The following is a 26,631-nucleotide window of genomic DNA, read 5'->3' on the forward strand; positions in this document are numbered from 1 at the left end:
TGTACTCATTACGCATACATTTTCTACAAATAGTAACATCTAATATTTATTATCTTTGTATTGTGTTTAAATTAAGTAAAACCTAGTTACAACATAATTTTGATTGTTGTCAATTGATCAAAAAATCCAAACAAAATAAATTAGTACTTTAAATGTTGTTAAGTATAGTCCAAGTATGTAAATTATTAGTTTTTTATTTCTACAGAGTTTCAAAGAATTGTTGACATCATAATAATAATTAATAATGATCATAGCCTATACCAAACAAATTCAATTGATTTTTATTCAAGGTTTTTAATTTAACTTTGATGTATAATTATTATTTAAAACACGTTAAGTAAACATTATGAACCAAATTAGATTATAAGGATGTAATTCATGACGAATTTATAGCATTAATAAAATATATAATATACTGTATTTATAAAAAAAACTGAATTACATTGTTTTATTTATTTCTACAATATAATTTATGAATTTTATGTTCTCATAGTTTTATAAACAGCAATATTTATCATTTAATTGATTTTTAAATGATGTCTAATCATCACTTAGACATCTAATGATGTCTAAGTATTTTTGTATGTACAATTTGTTTAAACCTCTGTGAAAATGTTAATACAAATTTCCTAAAAAAAATAAACAAAATTCTTTTAATCATGAAAATGTATTGTTAACAATTATTATGATAATAAAATAATTGAATTGAACTAGTCAATGCAATAAGGTACCTAATTAAACAACAATTTAAATAGTGTAAGAGTCATTCATTATTAGTCAATTCATTATTTTATATATTTTTTAGAAAAATTATTGTTAAAATAGGAACTGAACAAACCAATACTAATTGGTTGCAAATAGCATAATATTGATAGTATGCCACCAGTCACAGGTATTAGCAGAAATACTGAATACAGTAAGTTAAATTTTTTTCAACAGTTGTTCCAACCATTACACTTGAGAGTTGAATAATAACCGTGATAAAAACTGCAATCTTAAATGTTATCTAAAGGACTCCTAGAAATTGTTTTCCCAAATAGGGCTTAACATTAGTATCTTGGTATAATAGAAATAGTAGACTTATAATGAAAATTATAAAAAAGGAGTGGGAGTTTGGAACACAGAGTATTACGACTACACTGCTGTACCTTGGTTGTTATTTAGTAAGTTAAAAACTCTAATATATATTAACTATTTATTATAAATATAAAAGGCTATATTTTCAAATTTAACATTGACTAGTATACCATAATTACATAATAAAAGTTAAACTGTATTAGCAAGTGTAAATTATGGCCAGAATATATACATAATAATATACTTAAAATGACATAATATAATTGATTTATCATTGTTACTGCATTAAAAATAAAACATTATTACATTCTTTACTCTTGATATTTTAACTTGACCTAAATTATCTTTTAATTTAAGGTTTATATTATACGCAATAACTAGTTGAATAGTTTAATTACACTTTAATAGGTTTAAAAATTATAAGCATTAACTTGGAATGAAATGTACATAATTTTGATGTAAAAGTAGTTATAGGAACTGGGAAAAAATATTTAGTATAGCTTTGCATACTTTGAGATCTGTTTACTAAATTCTTAATATGGTGATAACTAAAAATACAATATTTTGGATTTGTTTCACTTTTGAAACAAATGTGATACAGGTAGGTAATTTGTTTTTTTCTACAAAATCATTGGTTTTCTAAAAAACTGACAATTCATTACTACAAATGGGAACTTGGGGGAGCGTAACACTTATTTCAGCCGATTGCATTAATAGCATCCATCGACCATTTTTATCATTTCTAATGAACTTTTTTGGTCCTTGAAAATTTGAATAGTGTAGTTGATCTGTTTATTATAAAATCCTACTGGGAAACTACAAATTCTTTATAACCTCCTTTAGCCACAATTAATAAATATGTCAGTTAAACACTTAATTCTAAGCATAGTGTTATAATATATTTTTAGATAATATGACTCCATTCTTTAAACCTCTATAGATTAAGACTTCTAACTGGAAGATGTTAATAACTTTGACAAAAAAAAAAAGGCCTAGCTATCTTTCTCTATTAAAAATCAAATAGATACATGTTTAGCGTAATGAGAGACAAAAAAAACAAGTGAATCCCTTGTCACTACTTGTAATTTATGCAACAGTAAATTTAAGATGCACATGAGAACCAATAAAATAAACAACATAGATGGTATTTTGCCCATGAAAAAACTGTCTGCCATTTGATGCTGCCACTAGTACTATTACACTTATATATTCTATCAATCTCATTTAGCCATTTAACTTCTTTAAATTTAAAAATAAAAACAATAAGCTGCCAAGTCAACTTAGAACAAAAAAAGTGTTTAGATTAATTGATAAAAGTGGACATTTAGACATTTTATTAATACAATGATACCTAAAAGGTAACAGTTTTATACCAGTAAAGTTTCTAGCTAGATTTACAAGTATTTACTTTGAATTTAAAAAAACTCAATAATGTAAATTTTAACTGTTAATTATTTTGCAGGCGGTTTAATATTATAAGTATAAATTTAGTTGATAGGCATTTAAGAATAAACAGGTCTGTAAACAATTTAGGTATAAATCTACTTTACCAAACATCTTCTTTTCTTTAACTACCAAGCCAAGTGTAAACACAACATTTTGAAAAATTCGTAATTAACATTAAAAGTACTATTGATTAATAGAAAAAGAAAAAAAATAGAGTCCGGTCAAGTATTTTTGTTTCAAAATTATCTTTTTTATGACTGAAGAATAATGGCTACTAAAGTTCTTAAAATGGCAAGGATGTTAAACTTTTTTACAATATAGCGACAATCAAACATTATAAAATGAAATAAAATAGTTTAAAGACCACTAACAATGGTAATTAATCTACACTTCAAATTGTTTTCGTGAGTTATACTTTCTTAGACTTCAAGTAGGTACACTTTATGCAGAAATTAAAACAGCCAGGAACTTGTAATTCTAAAGTATAATTATTAAAAAAAGTACTCACCATTTCCAATTTCTGAAAATATTGTCTGAAAAAAGTCAATGGCCTTTCTGGTTTTGCGATGCATAGCTGAACGATACAGTCTTTTAGTATTTGTTGGATGTTATTCCGCTGAACATATAACTCGCAGTCACTGATGTTAAGTTCTTCGTACATATTCGATGATGCCATCTCCGTACTTGTTACGTCAAACACGAATAAAATGTCTACATTTATTTACCGAATAACCGGTAGATATATTTACCATCGATAGGTGTGCGCACGAATATATTTTTGATTGGACTGTAGTACTGTAATGTTTTTCAACAAATTGTTTAACATAAAAAAAAAAACGATTAAAAAAAACCCCCGTACAAAAATGCACTCGCCAAAATGTACAGAAATCATTCATAAAGATACCGATCAATAAGTAAGAACAAGGAAGTCAATTTTACAGAATAATATTAGTGATTAATAATATAAAAATATATAATACCTGATGTCGTACCGTTTGGGAGAGGGTTATCAAATAGATAAATAATAAACATTCGGATTTCACGTACTAGTATCAGTCATAGATAAGGTGAAATTTGTCACGAACGGCTGTTTACATTGGCAGTGAGAATAAACAAATCATTATGTCGATACTCCTTGGCAAATATAACTTGTAAACATTAAAACATGTGATAGTTTTGTCAATCGTCAGTTGTCGTTTCGTTTATAATAATATATGTATATGTAGCAATTGCACTACAGACTAAATACCTACAACAATACACATTATAATTTGTAGCATAGTATCTAGTAATAAATGTGACTGCCGACTAGCGAGAACACTCGCATTTTATGTGTTTATCGAGGTAATTAAAATTACTTTTTATTATTATTTTAGTTCTAGTATACAAAATATGATATGGCTGATATGTTCCTGTGCATAATTTTTGAAAACAAATAATTATATTTTTTAAATAAAAAAAACCTAATAACATTCGTACAAAATCGTTATAAATTATTAATTAATTAATTGTGAAGAATTTAAATTGCTTAATATAAACAGTGGTAATCATATTGTAACTTTTTTTAGGTACCTGTTACTAACAGTATACAGAATGGAAAATTTTGCTGTTGATTTTTGGTTGCTCTAGTGACTTCTAAATTATGGTTAAATTGGATTGCTGGTGAAAAGTAAAAGGAAATCAAAAACATTATGTCTGGTTTCACCGAAGGAGGTTTGAACAAACGTTTGAAAGAACTTAACGCGTCACAACAAAGCATACAGACCCTCTCTTTGTGGTTAATACACCATCGGAAATATGCACACACAGTTGTCAAAATTTGGTCTAAAGAAATAGCAGCAGGTAAATATTGTGTTATGTACTTCGGTAATACTATTCTAAAAATAAATAATAATTTAATTTGACATAATATATGTGACAAGCAACATTAAAATTTAAAAAAAAATCTGGTTTTACTGACTGCAGACAATTAATCAATATTTATTTACTATTTTATGTTTTTATATTAAATAAAAATAATATATTATTATTATTGTATTTTTCTTTTTAATTTTGTACCAAATATGCTTTATTTGCTAAACAATTTTTTTTTTTTTATATTGTCTAGGCGATGAGGCTAAACAACTAACTTTGATGTACTTAGCTAATGACGTCATTCAAAATGGCAAGAAGAAAGGGCCCGAATATGGCCAGGAATTTGGCAAAGAATTAGTTAAAGCCTTTGAGAAAATTTCAAAGATTAATTGTTCCGCCAAAACTAGACAGAGTTTAACACGTTTGTTAAACATTTGGGAAGAAAGAGGAGTTTACAGTAAAACTCAAATAGATGACTTCAAGGCTGCATTTGGTATGTATTTAAAAAAAATAATCTTGTAAAACTGTAAATGAATGATTTTAACTGTTATTTCCCTTTAATTTTTATTATTAGCTCCAGAAACCAACAATTCTCCTATACAACAACCACCGATAAAAAAAACTAAACTAAACCACAAATCAAAGAAAACTAAATCACTAAACAATGGAATAAAAAAAGAAAAGGAAATTGTTGTCGAAGTAGATGGCGCCAAAGAGTTGCATGTTACTCTTTCGCCCAAAACTCCTGTCAACGATCCACCTGAACCTGAAGAACTTATTAAAGCATTAAACGTACGTGGGTCGTTTAAAAGAATAAATAATAGGCTAAATAGTATGTTATAGCCAAAAAAAAGCATTTGTTAATAAAAATGTGTATACAAATTTTGAAAAACCCATTTTCTCATTATGATGGTATGAATCAGTCTATTTTTTTTTCTGTTCGATATAATTATTAGATTAATTTTAAATGTTCTCATAATTATTGTTTTCAACAATTTTCACCATTATAATTTTCTATTGTTTTTTTTCTGTGCCATACAAAATATTTGTTTTAATAATTTTGTTGGTGGAAGAAGTTGTACCTACTAGGTTCCTAATAGTTTTGTACAATATATTTATTTACCATTTAACGGATACCCTAGAATTAATGTTCAAACTTTAAAGTTCATTTGTAGTTCAGTGTTTAAAAAACAGTTCCGATAGGAGTTAAAAACAATTTTTATTCTTTAATTTGTGTATTAATTTTTTTTTTAGTATTATATCAATGAGTAATGGAAAAAAATGAGTTATGTATTTTATTTAAAATGAAACATAAAATCAATATTTTATCACATTCATGTCACATTATATATTAACAATACTTAATTTACTATTTGTCACTTAAAAAATATATTTAATTCTGTTATACCATATTTAGTCTGATGCTAAATATAATTTGTAAAAATAAACCTGATTAAGTATGATTTTTCATTTTTAACTATCTCTGATATTATCTTTAAATACATAATAATTATTTTACATACAAATGAGCATACTAATTAGTTTTGGATTAAAAATAATTAAATACTATTTTTAAATAAATTCATAAACTTCACTAGTATTATTTTGATAATTATTTTTTCATAATTATTTTCAGGATTTGGAAAATGCTCCATCATGTGATGCTGTAGTACGAGAACGAATATCTAAACTGCCACCAGAAATTGCAGATGTCAGTTTGTTATCTCAATTAAAAGGTTACTTGATTTTTAGTTTTTGTATAAATTTCATTTTTAAAAAACAAATATATACGATTGTTAATGTATGTAATAAATTTTGGGCTTTGTTAATTTGTACATATTTATCGCAAACAAAGTTAATATACTTAACAATATATTATATCAACCACATCTGTTGTTTTTAACTATTTTAACACACTCATATTCGTATTAAAAGAAACTTCTTGGGAAAAAAACAATTTATTTTCTTTTTTGCCACTGAAATTTATTTTAAAATATTTAAATGCATTATTTTTAAAAGTAATAAAATTTGAATCTATTAAACAACGTTAAGAGACATTTATGAAATGTCATTTCTTCTTAAATGTTAGAACAAACATTTAATTAAGGATTCCGTTTATATGTAATTTGGGTTTTTTAAGCGAGCCATTCATCAAAATAATGTCTAATTTCAATACTTTTTCTGTAGTATTTATTTAATATAAATCAAAGATATTTAGCTTCTCACAAAATTTGTGCGTGGGACAATATTTTGGTATTATTATTGATTTCTAATGTAAGAAAGTATATCTACTATTGTTAATAATAAATTATATTTTTAGGTAAGAGCGAAGCTGAAGATCTCTTGCGTAAAGTCAATGATGCTGTTGCCTTGTTGACTGATTACAACACGAGGTTGGTATGTGAAATGGAGGAACGTAAAAAAGTAACGGCCATGTTACAAGACTTTATACAATCACAAAGAGATCTTATTGATCAAGCTGAACAAAGATTACAGGTTAATATTGTTACTAAATATCATTTATTTTTTACCATTGTATTAATATTATAAGGAAATCTCAAAAAATCATATAACGTAATATCACAACGTGATATATTGTCTATAAAATTATTTATATTTATGTTGAATAATTTTTACGATGCTTGATTGCATTGAAGCCTTTTTTTTTTATCACTTTCAATTATACTTATTCCCAAAAACTTGTGACTTATCTGATCCCACTAGACCATACAGTTCTTTTTTATTAATTTTATTTTTTTTCATACTTTATGTTCATAATTAATACATTGGGTGTATTTGTTTTTCGTTTTAGGAGTATCAAGGTAAACTGCAAAAAGTTTGTCACGTCCGGCAAGAAGTCAGCACACACTTGCAAAACTTACCCGATTTAGCTCAATTGCCGAGCGTTCGAGGCGGCCTAGCGCCTCTTCCATCAGCCGGTGATTTGTTTACAGTTTAGTTTACCATCTTATCTGTTATTCATGTATCTATTTAATGATGTTTATTACTAAACATTTTGAACTACCTAGATATTAAAGTTATTTTTAGTTGGTTAAATGACATTCAGTGATTATTATTACATAAAGTACTATATTTTTCATTTGATACTGCTAATGTCAGATTATTATGTTTAGATTGAATTACTACACAAAATATAAAAAATTTAAAAAAAAAATCAATTATGTCATTATGGGACGATGACAATATTAGTAGCTATGTGTTTCATCGTTAATTTTATCAACGTTCCAATGATGATAATGATGTTGCAAATTAGTGAAACGAATACTGTTGCACCGGAGGGCCACACCACTTGCCGATAAATTCTAATATCTGTTTTATACTAGATGATTGAATAGTTTTTGATACCGTCATCACTTTGGTCCAGTCGTCTTTAACGGCCATTTTACCACTTTCGAAAGTGATCGCCAAACTCTTTTTTACGTCTATAACCGGCCATCCGGATATTACACAAGTAGGATATACGCTGCCATCAGGAGCTGTTAAATTCGACGGATACAGTTGTCTTTGGTCCAACGGCAAACTCTAAAATATAACAGTATAAAATAGCATTTAAATCTGTACAATTATCGTAATAATGTTAGTAAAAATAAATAGGTTAAATAGCTATTAGATTATTATTTTAACGTAGTATGTTATTCGCTATCAATATTAGTAAATTATTAATTTTTTTTAGAAGAGTAGAAAAATCGAGAAAATACATTTTTAAATATAAAATGACAAATTAAAAATTATGTGTTATTTTTTATTTTCATATAATTGTGCATGGACTAAGTACACATTTGAATTGACATTTTATTATATAGATTTTTGTTTTTTGTGTGTGTGTGTTAGGAAGAGATACCACAATTGGACAAATGACGAATTAATTAAATATTATTACGATTATATTAATTAAACTTATGTATGTGCTTATAAATATATTTATTACAGTTGTAATCTATTTTTTTATTTAAAGTTTAAACGTCTTCGCTAAGCAAATGTTTGTAGAACTTTTTTGGTGAGTTTACAACCGAGACTAGCAGTACACTGGTCGATAAAAATTTAATATTATTAACAGATAATTGATAAATTGTAAACGATAATGACCAATAACGAAATTAAAAATTTCACAAACTAATCTAATCTAATTAATTATTTTAAACAATAATTGTTGTTGATAATAATATTAAAAAAAAATGATGTTATTTCTTAATTTTGTGTATATAATAAAACGTTAGAGTTGTGTGTAAATTGTATATAATTTGTATTAATTGTTTTCATTCATACAGTTAACGATTGTCAATTAGGCAATGTAATGCATAAAACATTGTTAATACCTTAACACACCTCCCCTTTCTCAATTATGACACTGTTGAGTGCTGTTTCGGTTAGTTGTATTTAAAAAAAAAATGTATATAATTGTAAGAGAATGAAATTTAGGACTAACTTACAATACTCAGTGTAAATTCACATTTATGGTATTTTATTATTATTAATTAATAACTGTTAGTTATTGTAATTATTATATTAAGTATTTTTATTACGATATTATTGTAATATAATCAGTAATCGTTATTGTATATTACCGTTATGACGGTTTAATTGACAAAATTATTAAATAACTATTGATAATAATATATTTTTATAACAATGTAAAATGTACATGTACTTACACGAAATAAATGTATTTTTTTAACATGTATGTACATATATATTTATTTTTTACAATACACTGATATTTAACAATAAGCCACTAAAAATGTGAATTTGATGCTTAATAATACGAGGTTTTTAATATTTAAAAACGTTTTATACTCAGGCCTAGGCCAGGTTAAACCAGTCAAGACCCATAAGCCATAAGAAAGTCGTTTATTTTAAAACATTTAAATTTAATGAGTATCGAAAATCGTTATTACTTGTTTTTTCTTAAAAAATCTGCCATAGGCTTTACTGAAGATGAATAGGTACCTATTAGTGCCAATGGGTCATTTAAGACGATCTACCTACTAAAACGCAATAGAAGAATTATCCCGAAGACAATTTTTTTTTTTACCAATTTAGTTTGTGAAGCCTGTTTTTTTTGCTTGAAGAAGCGAATTTTACAGCAAAAAAAAAGGAATTTTCGCATTTGTTAAAATATAATCTATTCAAAACTATCACTCATAAAATGAATTTTGATTAGGTAAGAAAAAACATAACATAATGTTATATTATATGTTAGCATTTATACACACATAATTTAAATACTATTAAATTTTAGTAATTAAGATGCTAAGAGTCTTCAAATGGACAACAGCATTTATCACTTAAATATTATATTATATTGTATAATATTGGTTTTTATTTACAAATCATACTACTAAAATACTATTAATATAAACACTAACGTTTATGGTTACCTACAATGGAGATAATCGTTAATCGGTATTTGTGAGATTTTAAACGGCTAAAAGAATAGTATTTAATACATTAAATGGTGGCCAAATGGGAGAAGGAAAATATAAGGTGTCTGTGGACGACTCATTTTGTTGGGAAATGTCTAATTTAAAAATAAAAATTCTTAATTTATGACTTGACTATTTTGGGGCTTATGTTGTAATTTAGGATAAGAATTGGGGTGACTGAACATTCAATAATAACTACCGTAAACTTTTTGAAGTATCTACTCATATCTAATAAATTGTGATTTGAAATTTCATTTTTGTATATGAAGTAAACAGCTATTTATTTTTCAAACGCAACTTCCTTTTTTGTTATCCAGTCGGCCTCTGTCTGGTAGAGTTTTTATATTATTCTATAGGTTTTATAAGTGAAAGTTAGACATAATAAGATTGCGAGCTCGTGGGACATTTCTTAATTGAGTTAATGTGGGGATTAAGCTCTCCCCGTAGTTTTTAAGGTAATTGGGCATAACAGTATGTTTTTTCGCCATTACACTTTTTTTAATTACTGCAGGGTAAAATGTTAAATAAGAACTAACATTCACCTAGGTACGCTCAAGTAAATATTCGAAAAAATCATTTAGTTTTTCTAAATTAATCTATCTATCTATTAATTAATTATAAATTGACGGGAATGTAGGTACTTATATTTAAAAAATAAAGTGACGAGAATCTAAAAGGTTTGCTTAAGTGATTTTTATAATATATTTTAATATCACAGAAAAATAATAATTATGTTCTCTAGATTTGTTCAATACATTTTTTTTTTTAATCGATGAAAAAATGTAAAACAAACGCACTTAGTAAAAGACGTAATCATGGACAAATATTCGACGATATTCAACTTGTTATTAAAAAAAGTGGTCTATTTAAAAATACACAACTTATTCTTATCATTTAAATTATTATACAAGACACATTACAAAGCTAAACCATTAGGTACAACATAGATAATAAAAGGTCATTGAGATTCCAAGTTTTGGTTTCGAACTCGTTCAACCCTGTTGGTGAGTAATGTGAAAACTAACGGGGCATTAAGTCCGTGCAGATATGTAAATGTATACACTATACATGTAAAAAACGTAAAATATTTGGTCAAACATTAATTTTTTTGACCCAAGTTGTTTACCCGACGCAAAGGGCATTTGCTCCAACGCAAGCGTTGTCGGTACGTCAGGTACCGACAAAGAATATACCACGTCAGAAAGTTATCCGGTCCACAGAGAAAAAAAAAGCGCTTTCAAATATTTTATTAAGTCAAGTCACGTTTGCTTTCGTACCCAGTGTCATACGTTATTTTCGCCAAATCGTCACTACCGCCCATGTTTGTCTTGTGAAGACACAAGAGGACAGCAAACCGCCTTTTTTTTTAGTAGACATCAGACCTAAAAAAAAAACTAAACAGACCCCCCCCCAAACCATAATAACTAGACAGACATATAAGGTCATAGACCGTGAAGGAACCGAGTCTTAATACACGACCTGGGGTTGAAATAAATCAATATTACCCTCGAAGGAAAGACACATATGTATTCATGATTAGATCTTATTTATAGGACATGTTTTATAATCGACTGATTAAATACGTTATTAAATTTGATATATGCCCCTCCCCTCTCCACTGGTGACGTGATGGGGAAATGTCTACGCAAATTTTAGATCGACCTCCAGTCTTAAAGCATATTTAAGCCATAAAAGACACCGAACATTATTATTATTTAGAATAAAATATTTTAAGGTCGGATTTGCTCAGCAAAAGTCTGGCAAAAGTCCATTATATGAGATTTAGCTTAGGCCTTTTGATGACTAGAATCCTCTAAAATTATTCTTCTCAAAATTATTTTTATTCGATTTTAACATTTTTAAAAGTGTACAACAAATTCAAGGAAAATGACTTATTGCTTAAAGTTTTAAATAATATTTTCATTGACTGCATTATTTGTTGTATGAAACAAAACATACGAAAAAGTAAAAAAAAAACTTAATTAACTTAGCCCTTCCCACATCTACTCATGGAAAAATCTACAATACATTATTACCTACAACCATGTTTTTTTTAAAACGATAAAAAACATTTTATTAGGGTAACTATAACTTGATTTAATTTCGTAAAGAACCGAGTGTTGCTATTATAAACGTGCCATTCAAATATTATTTATCATTTATGTAGCGGTACCGTACAAAATATATTACACAGGTTTACACTGCATACTATAAAGACATTTTGTTTACAACTAAATTTCTGCGGTCCTCGTTCTAAAAAACATAACTTGTACTACAAGTCATAATTCTATTATTTTATAAATAAGAATTGAAAATATACCTATAGCGTTTTTATTTTTTAAATAACTTGTGTTTGTGTTTTTTGTTTTGATTCGTTAAATTTAAATTTTAAGTGTACGTACATCATGACTTTTTGCCTAAAATGATCATACCTTAGTCAGTTATAGTTGTTGTCAGTCTTTTTCAACATCTCAAACAAAAATATCTATTAAAATTAGTTTTAAAAAAACGAACTAACAAGTATCAAGTAATGAAAGCACACGCATGTATTGTACATATTTATACAACAGCGAATCAGTTAAATTCTATGATTTAAATATTTCTAAAAACCAATTTAAGAGCCAACGACCTAGGGCTAAGCAAGCGTTCAGTCTCTTAAGACTAACAGCCGCTAATTGCTACCACATATGTTAAACCTATCTCAAGGCTTAATGGCCTAAGCCCAAAGGTCAAACCCTCAAGACTGATTGCTGTGGTTTTCAACAAAACCGTATTTTTTGGGTGAAGATTTATCCCTTTTACCATAATTCTTAAAAAAAACATACCGTATAAATTAACACTTACCAGCAATCAAGCGTATTCAGGATTTTTTTTGTATCTTTTTAGTATAAGAATATATATTTTGCTCAATAAAAGGAAGTGTTCGGCACTACGATAAACTAATTAAGTGTTTCGACGACATTGTTACAAAGAGCATAATATTATTATGTTTAGTCATTTCTGTTGTATAGAATTCAGTCTACTGCACCCATCGGGCAGCAGTTAAAATATATAAAATTATTATGTTGTATTTGTCACTAAAAAACATTACTACAAGGGAAAACAACAAATTTTGCGTTTGAAAATCGCACAAAAATTTTTTTATATGAATTTTCAAATCCTAATACCTATCTAGCTTTCACCCAACTCTGACAATAAAGTTTATTTTCAATTATTGTATGGAAAACATTTGTACTTACAACCAACCTTGAACAATACCTAATATAATATGCATAGAAATCAGTTGTGAGGATTCTTTTTTTGGCATATTTCATTTTAGGGTTTTTTTTAACGCCAACATACCTTTTTGACACTTATATTAGCTTAACTAACATTTTACATTTTTTCTTGAAATTTGCCTTTCAATATTTGAGGTGCATTGAATTTTTATTATCGTAATAGGTATTATTGGCAAGTTGCCGTTCTTCAAAAAAAATAATATCAGATATCTGATAAATTATTTTTGATGTAGGAGGTTTTGTCGTTTACGAACTTTTAAGTTTTAATCAACTTATATACTCAGCAAATATTAGAAATAATAAGCTTACCAATGAAATCGAAACCGCTACTGATTGAAACAACGCTGTGTACAATCACATAATAAATAAATAAAACACGTTGCAAATCATTACTTTTTATACTTCGCTTAGAGCTAACTGATTTTCTTTTTATTTAAATACCAAACGGAATTCTCTAATACATTCAGTGTAATTTAGTGACAATAGAGTCGACCAGTTTCAGGAAGTCATTTGTCTAAACAAATAACGATTTTAGGAATAGTGAAAAAATAATATTCCCTTCAATATTTGTTGAAATTACTTTTAATTTTATATCAAATAGGATAATATACTACGTTTGGTGACTTGAGATTCATATACAAGACTGAATAAACAATAAAAAAAATTGGCTAAATATCGATTTGGCTGAAAGTAGACATATAGATAGGACGGTTTGTAACCGGTCGACTTTATTGTTGTTATGAATAGGTAGTTGCTATGGGCCTGTCAGCGCAGTGTAACCCAAAGTATATAAAAACATGAGATTGAAAATGCAATTTATATTTTACAACCCGTTTCAATTAACCTATGCAAATTAAGGACGGCACCTTCCTTGGGTCTCCCGTTCAAAAATGTTGGTAATTAAAAAAAAACGTTATCTCTAACATCGTAGCTAATCATAACCATAGTCGGCAGTACACATTTCTGTCAGCAGCTTGATCTGATTAAAATTTGAATTTATTTTTGGATAGCGATGAAGTCGTCGCCGCCTATATTTTACTCAGATAATAATTATTAATTAAGTATCAAAAAAAAAAATAATAATAATCGTGATAACTTTACTTTTTTAATAAATAAACGTTTATTAATACTCCTTTATCATTAATTTCAATCATCTAAAAAATTTTAAATGATTAATGTAGAATAAATATCTGAAAAATCGCCAGTACTCTGTATGATTAATCTCCAGTAATTTAATAAATATTGAATGTATTTATTTATTATTAATCATAACCATGTTTATATTAGTCACATAATAATGGTTAGTTTTATGATTAGGACAAACTTAATCTGTATTAGTGAATAAATAGACTGAAGTTATAACAGAATGTTATTAATGCTTAATTCAACTTTCATTGATTAAATTATTCGTTAACTATTGATCAAAACAAATTTTGCACAACATTAGTTTGATATGATTCAACTAGTATAAATTCTAATTTAATTTCTCTATGAACTCTTATCATATATTATTATATGGATTGGACTAAAATTGAGTCGAACGTATCAGAAATGACCTTTCTTAGTAAGTTAAGCTTTATTAATAGTTTTAACTTCTATTGTAAGTGTTTTTATAATATATTGTATGTACATTTCCTGGAAAATTAACGAACATTATACTCACTGACTATGTTTTTCTAATATCGTCGATTCAGCTATAGAGAAGATATTATAAAATCTATATTATATAACATGTACTATATATTATCAACATAATATACTCGGTTAATGTTTGTTATATTATTTCAAAACACAAATTTATATAAAAGCCCAAATTGTATATAAATTAAAACAACAAAAACGTACCTAAGTCAGGTTCCAAGGTGTCTATCAAACCGATTTTTTTTTGGGAGGGGGGGGGGTTTCTTGTTGATCATAGTATCAATTATGCTCTATAGAGACTAAAAATCGAGTTTATAGTTTTTAAAGGTGTGTCACGGGCATTTTTTTCTTCATTTATGTTTTTTAAGATATGTAACATATCTTTTATTAAATGAATAAAGCATCAACCTCTTTACTCTTAGCACTTTATATAAATATTTTATTTTATACTCGTACAATAGATACGTCAGAAAGTGACTCTAAAATAGTAAGATTTTATTAAATTTTCGCCATTATTCAGATAGAAATAACTTTAAAAGTTATGTGACTAGAAAAATGTAAAGAACTTTTGCCTATTTAAAAATTTGCAGTCAGTTTTTTGCCTTTTAATAAATATAGCTTTTTCTGTTCCCCATATAAATTTACTAAATTTACATGACTATTGGTTTAGTTAGTAATTAATAATATTAGCTGGCTCAACGACAATTAATACGTGGCCTATAAAACGTAACGCAATCTTATCACATATTATGATAATAGTATATGTATTTAAGCTTATCACCATAGCCGAAACAATAGCTATAAACATTTCTATTGGATCAGGCCAAATCATAAACGCAACTAGTCCGTAGGGGGGGGGGGTGAAATATTCTTTAAAGAGAGCTATTTTTAAGAGGCTGCATCAATCTATTTCTCTGTCACAAAATGAAAGGCCATTTTTATATTTGAATTGACATAGATTGCTAGCCCAATAATAATAGCCTTCGAAAATATAAAAATATTTGTATGCTTCACACATTTTTTTTTTGTAATACTGTTGTCAAATTATTTTGGTGCATTAGGTCAAACCGCATTATAATATTATGCCATAAGTGGCCTGACCCTATGGTAGTCTAGTATGTTATCAGTAACTTAAAGACTTGGGGTGGCAGAGCGTGCACTGACTGTCGTTGTATTGACAAACGACGTACTTGGTCGTTATTAAATTTACCGTCAAAATAATAATAAAACAACAACGGCCCAGCTGTGACTTATAGCCTTTTACCTGATGTGTATCTCGATCCATGGCGTTGGTCAAGATCCATTCTCTGACTTGCTCGTGCTTGTCGGCCAATACATACAGCGATTGGGGCAGCGGCACGTTGGTAGGGAAATCAGTCCCTTGCAAGTCTGTGTCGTCGACCATTTCGTTTTGCCCTTCCGCTATGGCGTCCGTTATATCCAAATAATGGTTCAAGAACACAAACGCTTCCGCAAACCGTTTTCCGTCCTGCACATAAAACACAATGACAAATGACTAACAAAAATTATATAAAATTACACAGCGCCAAAACGGCAAGCACGGAATTTGTATATTTTGTGTCATAAAGAGAAAACGTTCTTTGGACTTGTGTGGTGCGAAAAGGCAAAACTATATACACCGAAAACGAAAATATTATCCATAAAACGCAGAAAGAAATATTAGTCACGTATGGAAAATAAAGTATTATGTTCTTTCGTACATCACCTTATGAAATGCTACCGTACGATTGATAATCGAGTAAGCAGAAATAGATAAAATGGTAATGGCAAATATTGGAAATACATTCTTTGTTTGAACAGTGCTTATTTTTCTACGAAACAAATATACGATCAAAATAATAACATATAAGTCTTTAAAAAATTTTTGTTTTGTCGACTTTAAATAAAAACTTTTTTTTTTTTTTGTAACCTGCTCGTGTCAGTTTACTTGTGAAAACGCTTACAGTCTAAAATTATGTCCTACTGTACTTCAATGATTTATAAAAGGAATCGTCTATTGATTAAGGCTTTCGGTATTGTACAATACATATGTGACAGAATACCGGTTTAGATTATCATAATTCATAAGCAATTCAGAAACACTGATTGAAGAAATAATCGAATTATAATGTTACAATATTAATGTAATAGAAGACAAATTATAAATATGATTATAAACATGTTTTATGTTTGTTTATTTTTGGCAGTTTTTAAATTAAATTGCTATTGTTTTTCTTTGAAAATAATAAAATGAGATGTAATTTAATTATTGTAGTTTCGGTAAATAAAAAAAAAAAACATTTCATTCAATGTTCTTATTAAAAGTAGTGGTTATCTAAATAAGGAACAAACAAATAAGTGTAATAACTATATAAACAGTGCGATCGCTCAACATATTTATTATTATTGAGTTAAAACAAAAATTATTTAACCTAGAAAGTTTGATAGTGTTAGATATATATTATATTATCATTTTAACGTTTCGAACGAATTTCAAATAAACTTAAGTCGTTTGATAAAAAAAAAAAGTGTATACGCGTTCAAAGTTTGTTCGACCTACTAAACTGCATCACAAGTTTTCTTACAAATTATTTTTTTTTCTCCATTGAAAGTTGATACTCTTTTCTCTCAAATTTTTATTATTATTATTACTTTTTTTTTGTTCACATAAATAAATATATTGTAAGTGATTATAAGTTCGAGATAAACTCTTAAGTCGTTAAACAGATATGTTTTTTCTTCTTCTTAATATTTGTTATGCGCGTTTGTGCTTTAACTCACACCAGAAGAAAAGTTTTTATTTAAAAAAAAAAATATATACACCCAAAATTTAATCGTTGTTCCCATAGAGTTGAATAAAATGATTGTTATCAGCACAAATCGTAGAGAGATTTAAAATCTATGAAAATTGTTAGCGCCGTAAATTCGTCGAAATTTATACTTGTAGTGTTCTCGTTTGCCTTATGGAAACCGTAACTCGTAATATTGATATTAATATGTTTCTCGAGGTTAACCGGAAGATCCGTTGGGACAGGTTTGGCATCTGGTGTTGGTAAACCTTTGTACTTAATCCGCCAGGAAACATCGGCCGATGTAACACTGTAAGAAAGCGATTTAGGTACCTATATTTGTACCCAAGAGGTGCATTTCCAATTTTATCTTAGATGGGAATAACCTCAACCCTTGAAGAATGACAACTCAAAACGATATGGATACTAATATGGCAGTACATGTGGTACTCGGCAATTCTTACTGGGGTGTGGGGATTTGGTTTAAGTACACTTAAATGTATGTTTTAGCAGCCGTTATCTGTTTGTCCGGTTTAGACGGTTCGACGGTTTTCATACAAACGAAATTGCAATACATCTTGACACCGTAATGAGATCTGTCGCGGGAAATACAAAATCTACGCCTACACAATAGCTGTCCGCCGAACAAATATAAATCCACCAAATGCACTCTGAATGGAAATCTACCCACACAGCGACGTCGTAAACGTCAGTTAATAACCAATACAGCGTATATCAACTGGTTAATTAAAAAAGTTTAACTCACATTGCAAAAAAACTTTACTCATCCACTCTTGTATCGCACGGACGCAACTGGTATAAATTTATGATACTCTCATTGTGTGCCCTGTGAGTATAAGGCTCTACAAATATTCGCTGTTGAGCGTATGTGCATTAAGAATAGGTATCCATATTCTGTGCACACTGGGGAATCCTCCAGTTCCCAAATCCTCTCAAGAAATTTAGTTTCTTTTTTTTTTACAAGATATTCCCCACTTGGATTCTACTAGAGTCCCCCAGAGATTTCGGTTAGACTTTCAAATGGACATAGAACAAGACGGTCAGTTTGTTATCCTATCTCTGGTATTTCACCACCAACGGGCTCTCAGCCATTAAATAGTGATTGATCTGTTTAATGTAACAATTTATAGTAGAATATTTTTTTAAATGGATATCTAATACTACATGACACTATACTGTGAATTTCTTATATAAAAAACTTACATCATATATTGTGGAGGAATGTCCAAAGCGCGGTGTAACAACAGTAGCTTTGGGGGTCTAAGACAACTCGGTATTGATTTTAGACTAGTCTCCCAATTTTTTCGTTGTTAAATTTAATAAAATAATTATTATAAAAAAAATCAGTTCGGGTGTAACTGTAAAGCTTATAGAGTATAAACAACTACAAGACTGGAATCAGAGCGTTAAATGGGTTGCCCAACAACACATCGAACTTAAAAGTAGAAATTATTCGTTTACCCCATGCATTTATAAAATATTTTGCATCAGTTTCCTAAGTATACCTATAGTCATCCTGATAACAAATTATTAAATTGATATTTCATAGGTATTCTAAAAACGTTTTAAATCATTATCTTGGCCATAAAGAATTGTATACAGCAGTTTAACGGAATGTTAACTATAAATTAACAATTTTTACTATTTATTTAAATAGGAATACAATTTTAATTTGAGCTGCATGGGTTATTATGGTATTCATACAGTGTGCATAATATAATAATTTCATATTATTTTTCTTGTTGAAAACAGCTAAGTCTCAGACGTATACAGTACAATATTTTTTTTTAAAACTACTTAATATAATGTAAAAAAAATAATTATACCGCTTAACTTAGATAATCCGCCAAAAACCGGATAATTCAGCTTTTTGTATTCCGGATATTTCTATCGCTAATAACACGTTTGACTCCTCAAACCTAGCTATGGAACGACCAAGCTGTGACCTAGCTATTTTTTAACCATAAAAACAAATTATAATTTAAATTATTGTCTACGTATGTAACCATATACACATATACAAGTTGTTTTACACTGTTATTGTTATTCTATTAAAATTATTATTATTAGGTACTATTAAGGAAGAGCATTCACCTATTAATTTCAAACAAGATGAACTATATGATAATAATACATGTCAGCGACCGGGTTTAATAATAATAATAATAATACAATAAAAATCGGTCGACGTGGATCGTTTTTGTGTAATTTTGAAAGCGATTAGTCACAAGTATAACAATCACCGAGGCAGCGGGTATGGCGCACAAACTGTACAACGTGCCGGCGGTGGTGGTTGTGGTGGTGAATGAAAAATAAGTACAATTTATATTATCAAATCCCACAACGGGTCGTCTTATTGAAAACACAGTTGCGTTGCGGTCGTAACGCGTCAAATTATTGTTCAGACAAGGAATTATTGCCCAGATATTATTTACACTGACGGGGTTGCCGCCGTTTGACTCGCATGCGAAAGTGGTAATTTGTTTGCATAAGTATTTCTTTTTTTTTTTTTGTTTCAAATTATTTATAACGCTATAATATTATGTTTCGCGCAATATTTTCAAACAACCAAAAGGTCGGTCGGCCAGCGAATATCAGAAGTTTTGCGCGTAAGCAACCGCACAACTTCTTTAAAGTTTAATATAATGTATATTACTATTTTGCTCCCGTGCAGGTAACACCGATCGTAGTATGAACGCAAGTAATGTTACACAACTCTTGTTTTCCCCAATCTATTATTTTCCATTAGACGGGCTGTAGTTTTGTGTTGGCAGTTAGCAAATCTACTATGGGTATGTAGTATGTATGTGCCGCATAGCACAGCTTAACCCACAAATCCGTTCGTTCAAGAAAAAACCATGTATATTGTAATTGTTTAAATGCAAATTCCAAAAAAACAAATTTTGCCATTTGGCGGACTAATTTTTTTTTTCAGTTTAGTTTTGAAATATTATATTATTCTTAAATATTTATTGCAATAAAATGAACATAAAATATTTAATATTATTATTATAAATCCAGTTTGATTGCAATGTGACACGCTAACAGACTTTTCCTTATGGAACGGCAATTGGAAAATAGTTTTAAATGATTAAATGAAAATGTTTGAGGAAAAATATTCTATGAATTTAAAGTTTTCATTAGAAAAATAATATATCCAATACAATGTAATTAAAAGAAATATTTCCAAGATATTTTAACACCACTTTGTATAAAAATGAATTTTGATTCATCGAATCTCTAGGCAAAAGTTAAATACTGTTGTTTTTACAACAGCCATTTTGACAATACTGTTAAAACGCTTTTTTTTCTATGCTATCGTTTTTGCTATAATAATCGCCTCAGTCTTAATGATAGTAATTCTTTGATTTATATATATGAAGGGGCTTTGCGCTACAAGGGTTAAATAACCAACGTTACTGCTTTTGTCAGTTTGGAAAAAATGTAATCGATATTCATTCAAGTCAAGCGATTTATTTCGTTATGTTGTAAGTAATCATGAGGATTAGTAAAATAGTATATTAAGGTTATCACCTTACAATTTGTTCACCACACATGGTGTAACATAAGTGATTATTATGCCAAATACCTATATATATAATTACTTCAGGCATCCCTCTGCTGTCCGTGAGTTCACTCTAGTTCAGACCAGTTCAGTCAATATTTTAACATCAAAAACCAAATTAGTGAAACAAAAAAGTGCCATAGTTTTGTTGTTGATATTTTAGAGATAAGTTGAAGATTGGAACCGCTTCTTTGAAATAACAACAAAATTATTGAAGAGAGTAGTTGTTTATGTTTGTATATCTTTTGCCTAAACACACCACTAGGGTTTTGTACAATAACCGGTGGTAATATTTCAAAATCGAAAAAAAGTGATATCTCTCAAGCTGCCATTTAGCATTTCGAGTGATACCAATCGCCCCGTATTGCAACAACATAGATTTATTGAAAACAATATATTGGGTATACCACGCCAAATCGTTAACCATTTGACTTTTCCATTTTTTTATTTGGCTGACATCTTTTTACGCTAGAACCCATACAAAATACATCGGAGCGGTACTAGCGATGAAGTACAAACTAACAAAAGTATATATCAGCACAACAAATGTGTTATCAGTTAGTAATACTTAGATCAGTACATAAGAAAAAACATATATGACACATTTCAAAAGTCCATACCTCGTGCCCGGTTGGAAATAAAAAATTCAAGGATGTTTTTTTTCGATTAGAATTAAGAGCGAAACAATTTAGCTAAAGTCAAATGTTGTACGATTTGATCACGTACATCCCAAATAATATATTTATGCGGGTCGATTGGCCCAGCCAATTTCTAGGACGATTTTATTCATTTTTATTTTTTGTAGAATTATTTTCGACCCAGAGTGACATACTCGAGTTGATAAACAACTGCCAATCAAATGTGGAATTAAAATAATTTTATAATGCAGATAGCATATAAAAAAAATGCAATTGTATAAGAAATTGGTTTGGTTTATCAACCGATGCATTTAATATGAGATATAATATACATTAGATATGTATATACGACAAGTTATAGTTTATAAGCAAAATTGGAAAAAAAATCTGTAATGTCTTATGCTCACCTGTGCGGCCACTCCGGCTTCGTAGTATGCCTTGTCGGCGGGTATCACGTCCGTGTATCTCAAAAGAGCTACCAAATGTTTCACCACCAAAGCGCTTAGTGACGAAATCGGACTGAAAGCGCATCGCATACCGTACAAATGGGATATAAACATGTATTTTTCAAATTCTTTACCGCAATCCGGATCCGTTTGCTTGGTGCTCTCCATCTGGAAACAAATTTTACAATATATGTATATCTATTACATAAAACACAGCAATATTAAAATGTTTTCCCTTCCGTTCTTGTCCTGTTTCTGCGGTTACTTTTACGGGCGTTTAATTTACATAATGCTCCTAGCCGGTGGCTCGAATCCAAAAAAAAAAAAAAACATTACCGGTATAACCGACGGCTGGTAAGGGTTTTCAGTTTATTCGTGCCTAGACCCAAAATGCTGTACATTTTTAATAAGACACAAAACCGCAACTCGTTTGACTTTTGTTGTTGTCGTTTAAAAAAGCTCCTGCTTAAAAAAAAAACCGCTGACTTCTTATTTCAATTGTATCACCCAAATAGCCGTAGTAGTTTTGCGAAACGGTGTAACAGTTGGCACCATTTTTTATGCATAAAAACAAAATTAAATACATATAACAATACAACGCAACGGTGCAATCAAGGAAAAAGGACAGTAGGACAATGTACAAATTCTATCTTGCTCATTTGGTTGGGTTTTCAAAAATATTGCAAATGACATTAGAGCTAACGTTACCCCGGGCTTTGGGTGTGTGCTATGTACTGAAGTTCTCTCTTGTCTCTTGTCAGAATGTAAGTCATCAAAGCTGTGTGTTTGCACATAGAGTGCACATTAACATCGCTATGGTCTATGAACCTAAATATTACTAATATTATTAGTATCACACATCTGCATATTATATTATAGTTGGTGTGATTTAAAAAAGTTAACCTAAAATTTAGTTTCTTAAAAACCCGATAAAATAATTTGTTGTCAGTCAGTGTTATTTATTTAAATTATTTATGATTAAATATGAATAAATAAATAAAAAATATGAAAACTTAATGTTTCAAAATTAAAATTTCAATTGATCACACTTATTACCTTGCGGTTATAATATGATGGCTTACAAAATTTAGGTTAACTTATAGGACAGGGATTATGATTATGGACTTACATAAAATTAGCGTATAACTACTTATTACCACTTAATAATAATGTGATAAAATTCCATTTGATTTTTTTTTTCCTCTAACAAAAAAATCATCGCCATGCAAATTTAATAACAGTTCTTAAAATAAAAATACGCCACTACTTTAAGAAAAAAAATTAAAACGCAATTTCTTTTATCGACAAGAAATTTTTTTTAGAAATTTACGGAAATGATGTGTTTAGTGTATTTCAAAAGTTCATCAATCTAAACTTGAAACACTTGGGAACTTGTAAGAGCTTATAAACATAAAATATTTTTAATAGGCCAACTTAACGGACGTTCATAATAGTCGCTATATTAGTATTTAATATTTTTACAGTATAAAGCTGTTTATCTAAGTAAAATATATTTGATGAAAATGTAGAAATAAAACCCAACACCAAAAAGATAGGTTGCTTTCGGATTTCAGATTTATTGAAAACCGAAAACCGGTAAACAATTTTTAGTCAAAGTTTTTTTTAAATTTTCATCAAAACATTTCACTTTCGTAAGCAGCTTATATTGTAAACATATTTAATACTTATAAGATTTTAATAGCGTTTTTTTGTTGTTGTGAAAATCCGTATTTTTGGATTTCTATCATTAATAAATACCGTTTTATTTACCCAAGGCTCAGTAAAAGTAACTAACATTATACTTAGCGCAAAAATGTTTATAAATGTTAAGGATTTAGTTTTATACTTATTATTGTTGTATATAAAATTTGTGAGTAGATCGAATATTCCGCTTCGTCTTCATTTTTTTATTTTGTATATTTTTTTATTCAAATTTAGATGACCCCGTTTTGCGATTGGGGTCCATTTGAAATACATATTTTGTAACAAAGGATTTGAATTATTTATAAACTCGGGGAGTTCAAAGCTCCCCAGAGAACGTGTATGTTGGTCTGTTTAGAAAGATGTTTTTTTTTAGAGCACTCAACGCTTTTCTTGTTAACGAGGCAGTCTATGCAATAACCGCTTATAGCTCTAGTATTTGCGGTCCGTTGTATGACCATTAGAATTTATTCGTTGTAGGCATTTTTTTAGTAGGTGCCTCTAACAGTGTTTAGGTATGTATATAAATGTACAGAGCTATACAACGATAAACTATACCATTACATAATATGTTATAAAATGAGTATTAGTGTAAACAACTAATCAATTTTAGGAGACCTAAGAAAAAAAAATTAAATATATACGTTACCAGATAATATCCAAAAGTTGATAAAGTTCTAAAAAAAGGTAAATGTGTAGGAATAATTTTATAAAATATAATATTGCAAAATAACACAAACAAGAATGTTTAAAAAAAAAAAAATATGCAATTGTTTTACTATACAAAATTTCAATTTTTTTTGAGAGAAAACAAGAGTTGGACGTTAAAACAAATAACTCGGGAAAAAAATAATTTTTGGTTGTTTTTTAAATAAATTGTTTTATGTGAAAGAAACGAACAACAACAAATTGTATCAATTATATTTTTTAGCCTAAGATAAATTAAGTAATCGTTTAAATGACATTATACAACTCTCATATATTATGTCCTACACTTCACCAGTCTAAACCCTAATAGTTTGGTTAGGTATTATTAAAACAATATCTACCTGAACAATAAAATGTTTTATAAAAAAAAAAGTACTATTATGTTGTGTTCGGTATTGAAACCACGAAAATCGTTATCAGACTAACAACAATGTTAGAATAAAGGTTTATGTAACTAAAATTAATTTTTGTAATTCAGAATTAAAATTTGTATTGTAATAGTTGCTTATGAAATATTTGCATTCAGTAAAAAACGTAACCTTAAAAATGTTTACCTTAAGTAATTATTATGAATATTTTTTTTTTAAATTTATGACTTTATTAAGTCAACATGTTATAGTTTATATTTAAAAAAACAGTCAGGGCTATGAGAATCTCCAAAAACCGTACAAATTTAAGAATACTTACAAAAACTTAAAGATTCTTCTTATAAGTTTATAAGACAAAGTATTATAAAAAAAGTACTTCTGTGAAAATCATAAGTATCTTAATGAATCACTTTACACTTCAGCGAGAAACTTTCGACACACAACTTTCAAAGTTTGCGACGCGTTAAGTTCAATGTAAGTCATGTCGAATAATAATAATTACTCCTCATCGTTTTATAAAGTAAACTAATTATTTACGTTTCTTAACTTTCGTCTAAAGTCTCAAAACAAAAAATAAAAGGCAGATTGAGTTATACAATATTTAATATAGGTAGCATAATATTTAATGTGATTTCTGGCTCATAAAAAATACAGTATGGGTCTTTGACAGGTTTATATACAAAATGTATGAAGATATGTCCAATTCTCATGGTCGATACTGTATATCATAAAAATACATAAAAGTTTACATAACAGTAGACAAAACAAGAAAGCGACTTGGAGAAAGAGGTAGACTGAAGAAGAATGAATGCATGTTATAAACCAAGACATGAAGATGTGTGCAGCGAATAAAGAAACAAGTTACAGCTGGAGAGAGTTTTTGGCTGACAAAGGCCAACTGTATGAGATAAGCCGTAGAGGAACATATTCGTGTTTAATCTTATAAATGGTCATTATGTATGAAAAAAACTTTACCAATGTGTAGAACATGTCCCTAAGCTTGGCCCAATAATCGTAGCATTCAGGTTTGTCCATCTCTCTTTTGCAAAACATGTCCAACGCTATACGCCTATAAATGTTGAAGTTCTGAGGGAAAGCGGGAACTTCTTGTTGAGTGTATAGGTTTAGCGCGTCAAACACTTTACCCTCCTGGAAAATATACATTTTTTTTTTTACTTGAGTAGTTTTATATGCATCGCTTGTTTTCGTTTTAAATTGAACGCAATATATAAAAATAATGAATTTTGACGTTTCGTTTAATTATGTTGTGGCTGCTTTTATTTTTTCCAGCAAGCCGAGATTAAATAAAAATGGCTTAACACAAATTACAATACATCAAAATAAAAAAGATAAAAAAAAGTGAACACCCCTACTGGTCGGGACATAGCGAAATGGAGCATAGTGAGGTCGGTGTAGTCACAGGATTGTTAGAATTATTGTAACTAGAGTGACTACAATATCAATCTTAAAAAACGCTTCATTGCAAATCTGTAGATAGTAAAAAGATTGAAGTAAAACAATAATTTGCAGTATTAGTATGGTAGATACAATTCGAGTAGATTGTTTGTCTATCCTAATATTTGTTCTTGTTATTACCCATAAAACGTAATTAACAATGTAATGGAAATATATTGACTCTTGATTCAATCACAGTT

At 28.7% G+C, this 26,631-nt stretch overlaps 3 protein-coding genes across 5 annotated transcripts in view; 1 reads left to right on the plus strand and 2 right to left on the minus strand.

Moving 5' to 3' along the window:
• The window catches only part of LOC126833920 (cAMP-dependent protein kinase type I regulatory subunit), a 77,001-nt gene extending 73,489 nt beyond the window's left edge, over positions 1-3,512 (minus strand). The window contains exons 1-2 of one of the 2 annotated variants that reach the window (XM_050565509.1): positions 3,273-3,512; positions 3,032-3,206 (exon numbers count right to left, since the gene is read on the minus strand). In XM_050565509.1, coding sequence (XP_050421466.1) covers positions 3,032-3,206; positions 3,273-3,415 — 318 coding nt within the window. In that variant the 5' untranslated portion in view covers positions 3,416-3,512. Of the gene's footprint in view, positions 1-3,031 lie in introns of both variants that reach the window. The other variant, XM_050565510.1, reaches the window with a different exon arrangement.
• On the plus strand, positions 1,070-7,973 carry LOC126833921 (regulation of nuclear pre-mRNA domain-containing protein 1B). Of its 2 annotated transcripts, none has more exons than XM_050565514.1 (7): positions 1,070-1,163; positions 4,092-4,365; positions 4,631-4,870; positions 4,952-5,169; positions 6,014-6,113; positions 6,698-6,873; positions 7,190-7,973. In XM_050565514.1, exons 2-7 carry the CDS (start codon positions 4,215-4,217, stop codon positions 7,334-7,336), a joined length of 1,032 nt encoding a protein of 343 aa, XP_050421471.1. In that variant the 5' UTR covers positions 1,070-1,163; positions 4,092-4,214; the 3' UTR covers positions 7,337-7,973. The 2 variants fall into 2 exon arrangements, with proteins under 2 accessions (XP_050421471.1, XP_050421470.1); XM_050565513.1 differs by lacking the exon at positions 1,070-1,163 and adding an exon at positions 3,726-3,867.
• LOC126833919 (intraflagellar transport protein 172 homolog) overlaps positions 7,501-26,631 on the minus strand; it is a 68,879-nt gene continuing 49,748 nt past the window's right edge. Inside the window, exons 28-31 of the mRNA XM_050565508.1 lie at positions 25,952-26,125; positions 22,161-22,367; positions 16,005-16,229; positions 7,501-7,920 (exon numbers count right to left, since the gene is read on the minus strand). Of these exons, the coding sequence (XP_050421465.1) occupies positions 7,648-7,920; positions 16,005-16,229; positions 22,161-22,367; positions 25,952-26,125 (879 nt within the window). The 3' untranslated portion in view covers positions 7,501-7,647. The remainder of the gene's footprint in view (positions 7,921-16,004; positions 16,230-22,160; positions 22,368-25,951; positions 26,126-26,631) is intronic.

Source organism: Adelges cooleyi, unplaced genomic scaffold (assembly GCF_023614345.1).
Source record: "Adelges cooleyi isolate 19-005CV unplaced genomic scaffold, UGA_ACOO_1.1 ACOO_flye_CR_arks_rails_tigmint_CR_PRNA_2, whole genome shotgun sequence".
Lineage (NCBI taxonomy): Eukaryota > Metazoa > Arthropoda > Insecta > Hemiptera > Adelgidae > Adelges > Adelges cooleyi.

Bases quoted from the DNA above. Each gene is read 5' to 3' on its own strand.
- LOC126833921 (XM_050565514.1), top strand. From the start codon at position 4,215: ATGTCTGGTTTCACCGAAGGAGGTTTGAACAAACGTTTGAAAGAACTT. The intron at 4,871-4,951 runs GTATGTATTTAA...TTTTATTATTAG, and splicing joins TGACTTCAAGGCTGCATTTG to CTCCAGAAACCAACAATTCT. The intron at 6,114-6,697 runs GTTACTTGATTT...TTATATTTTTAG, and splicing joins TTTGTTATCTCAATTAAAAG to GTAAGAGCGAAGCTGAAGAT.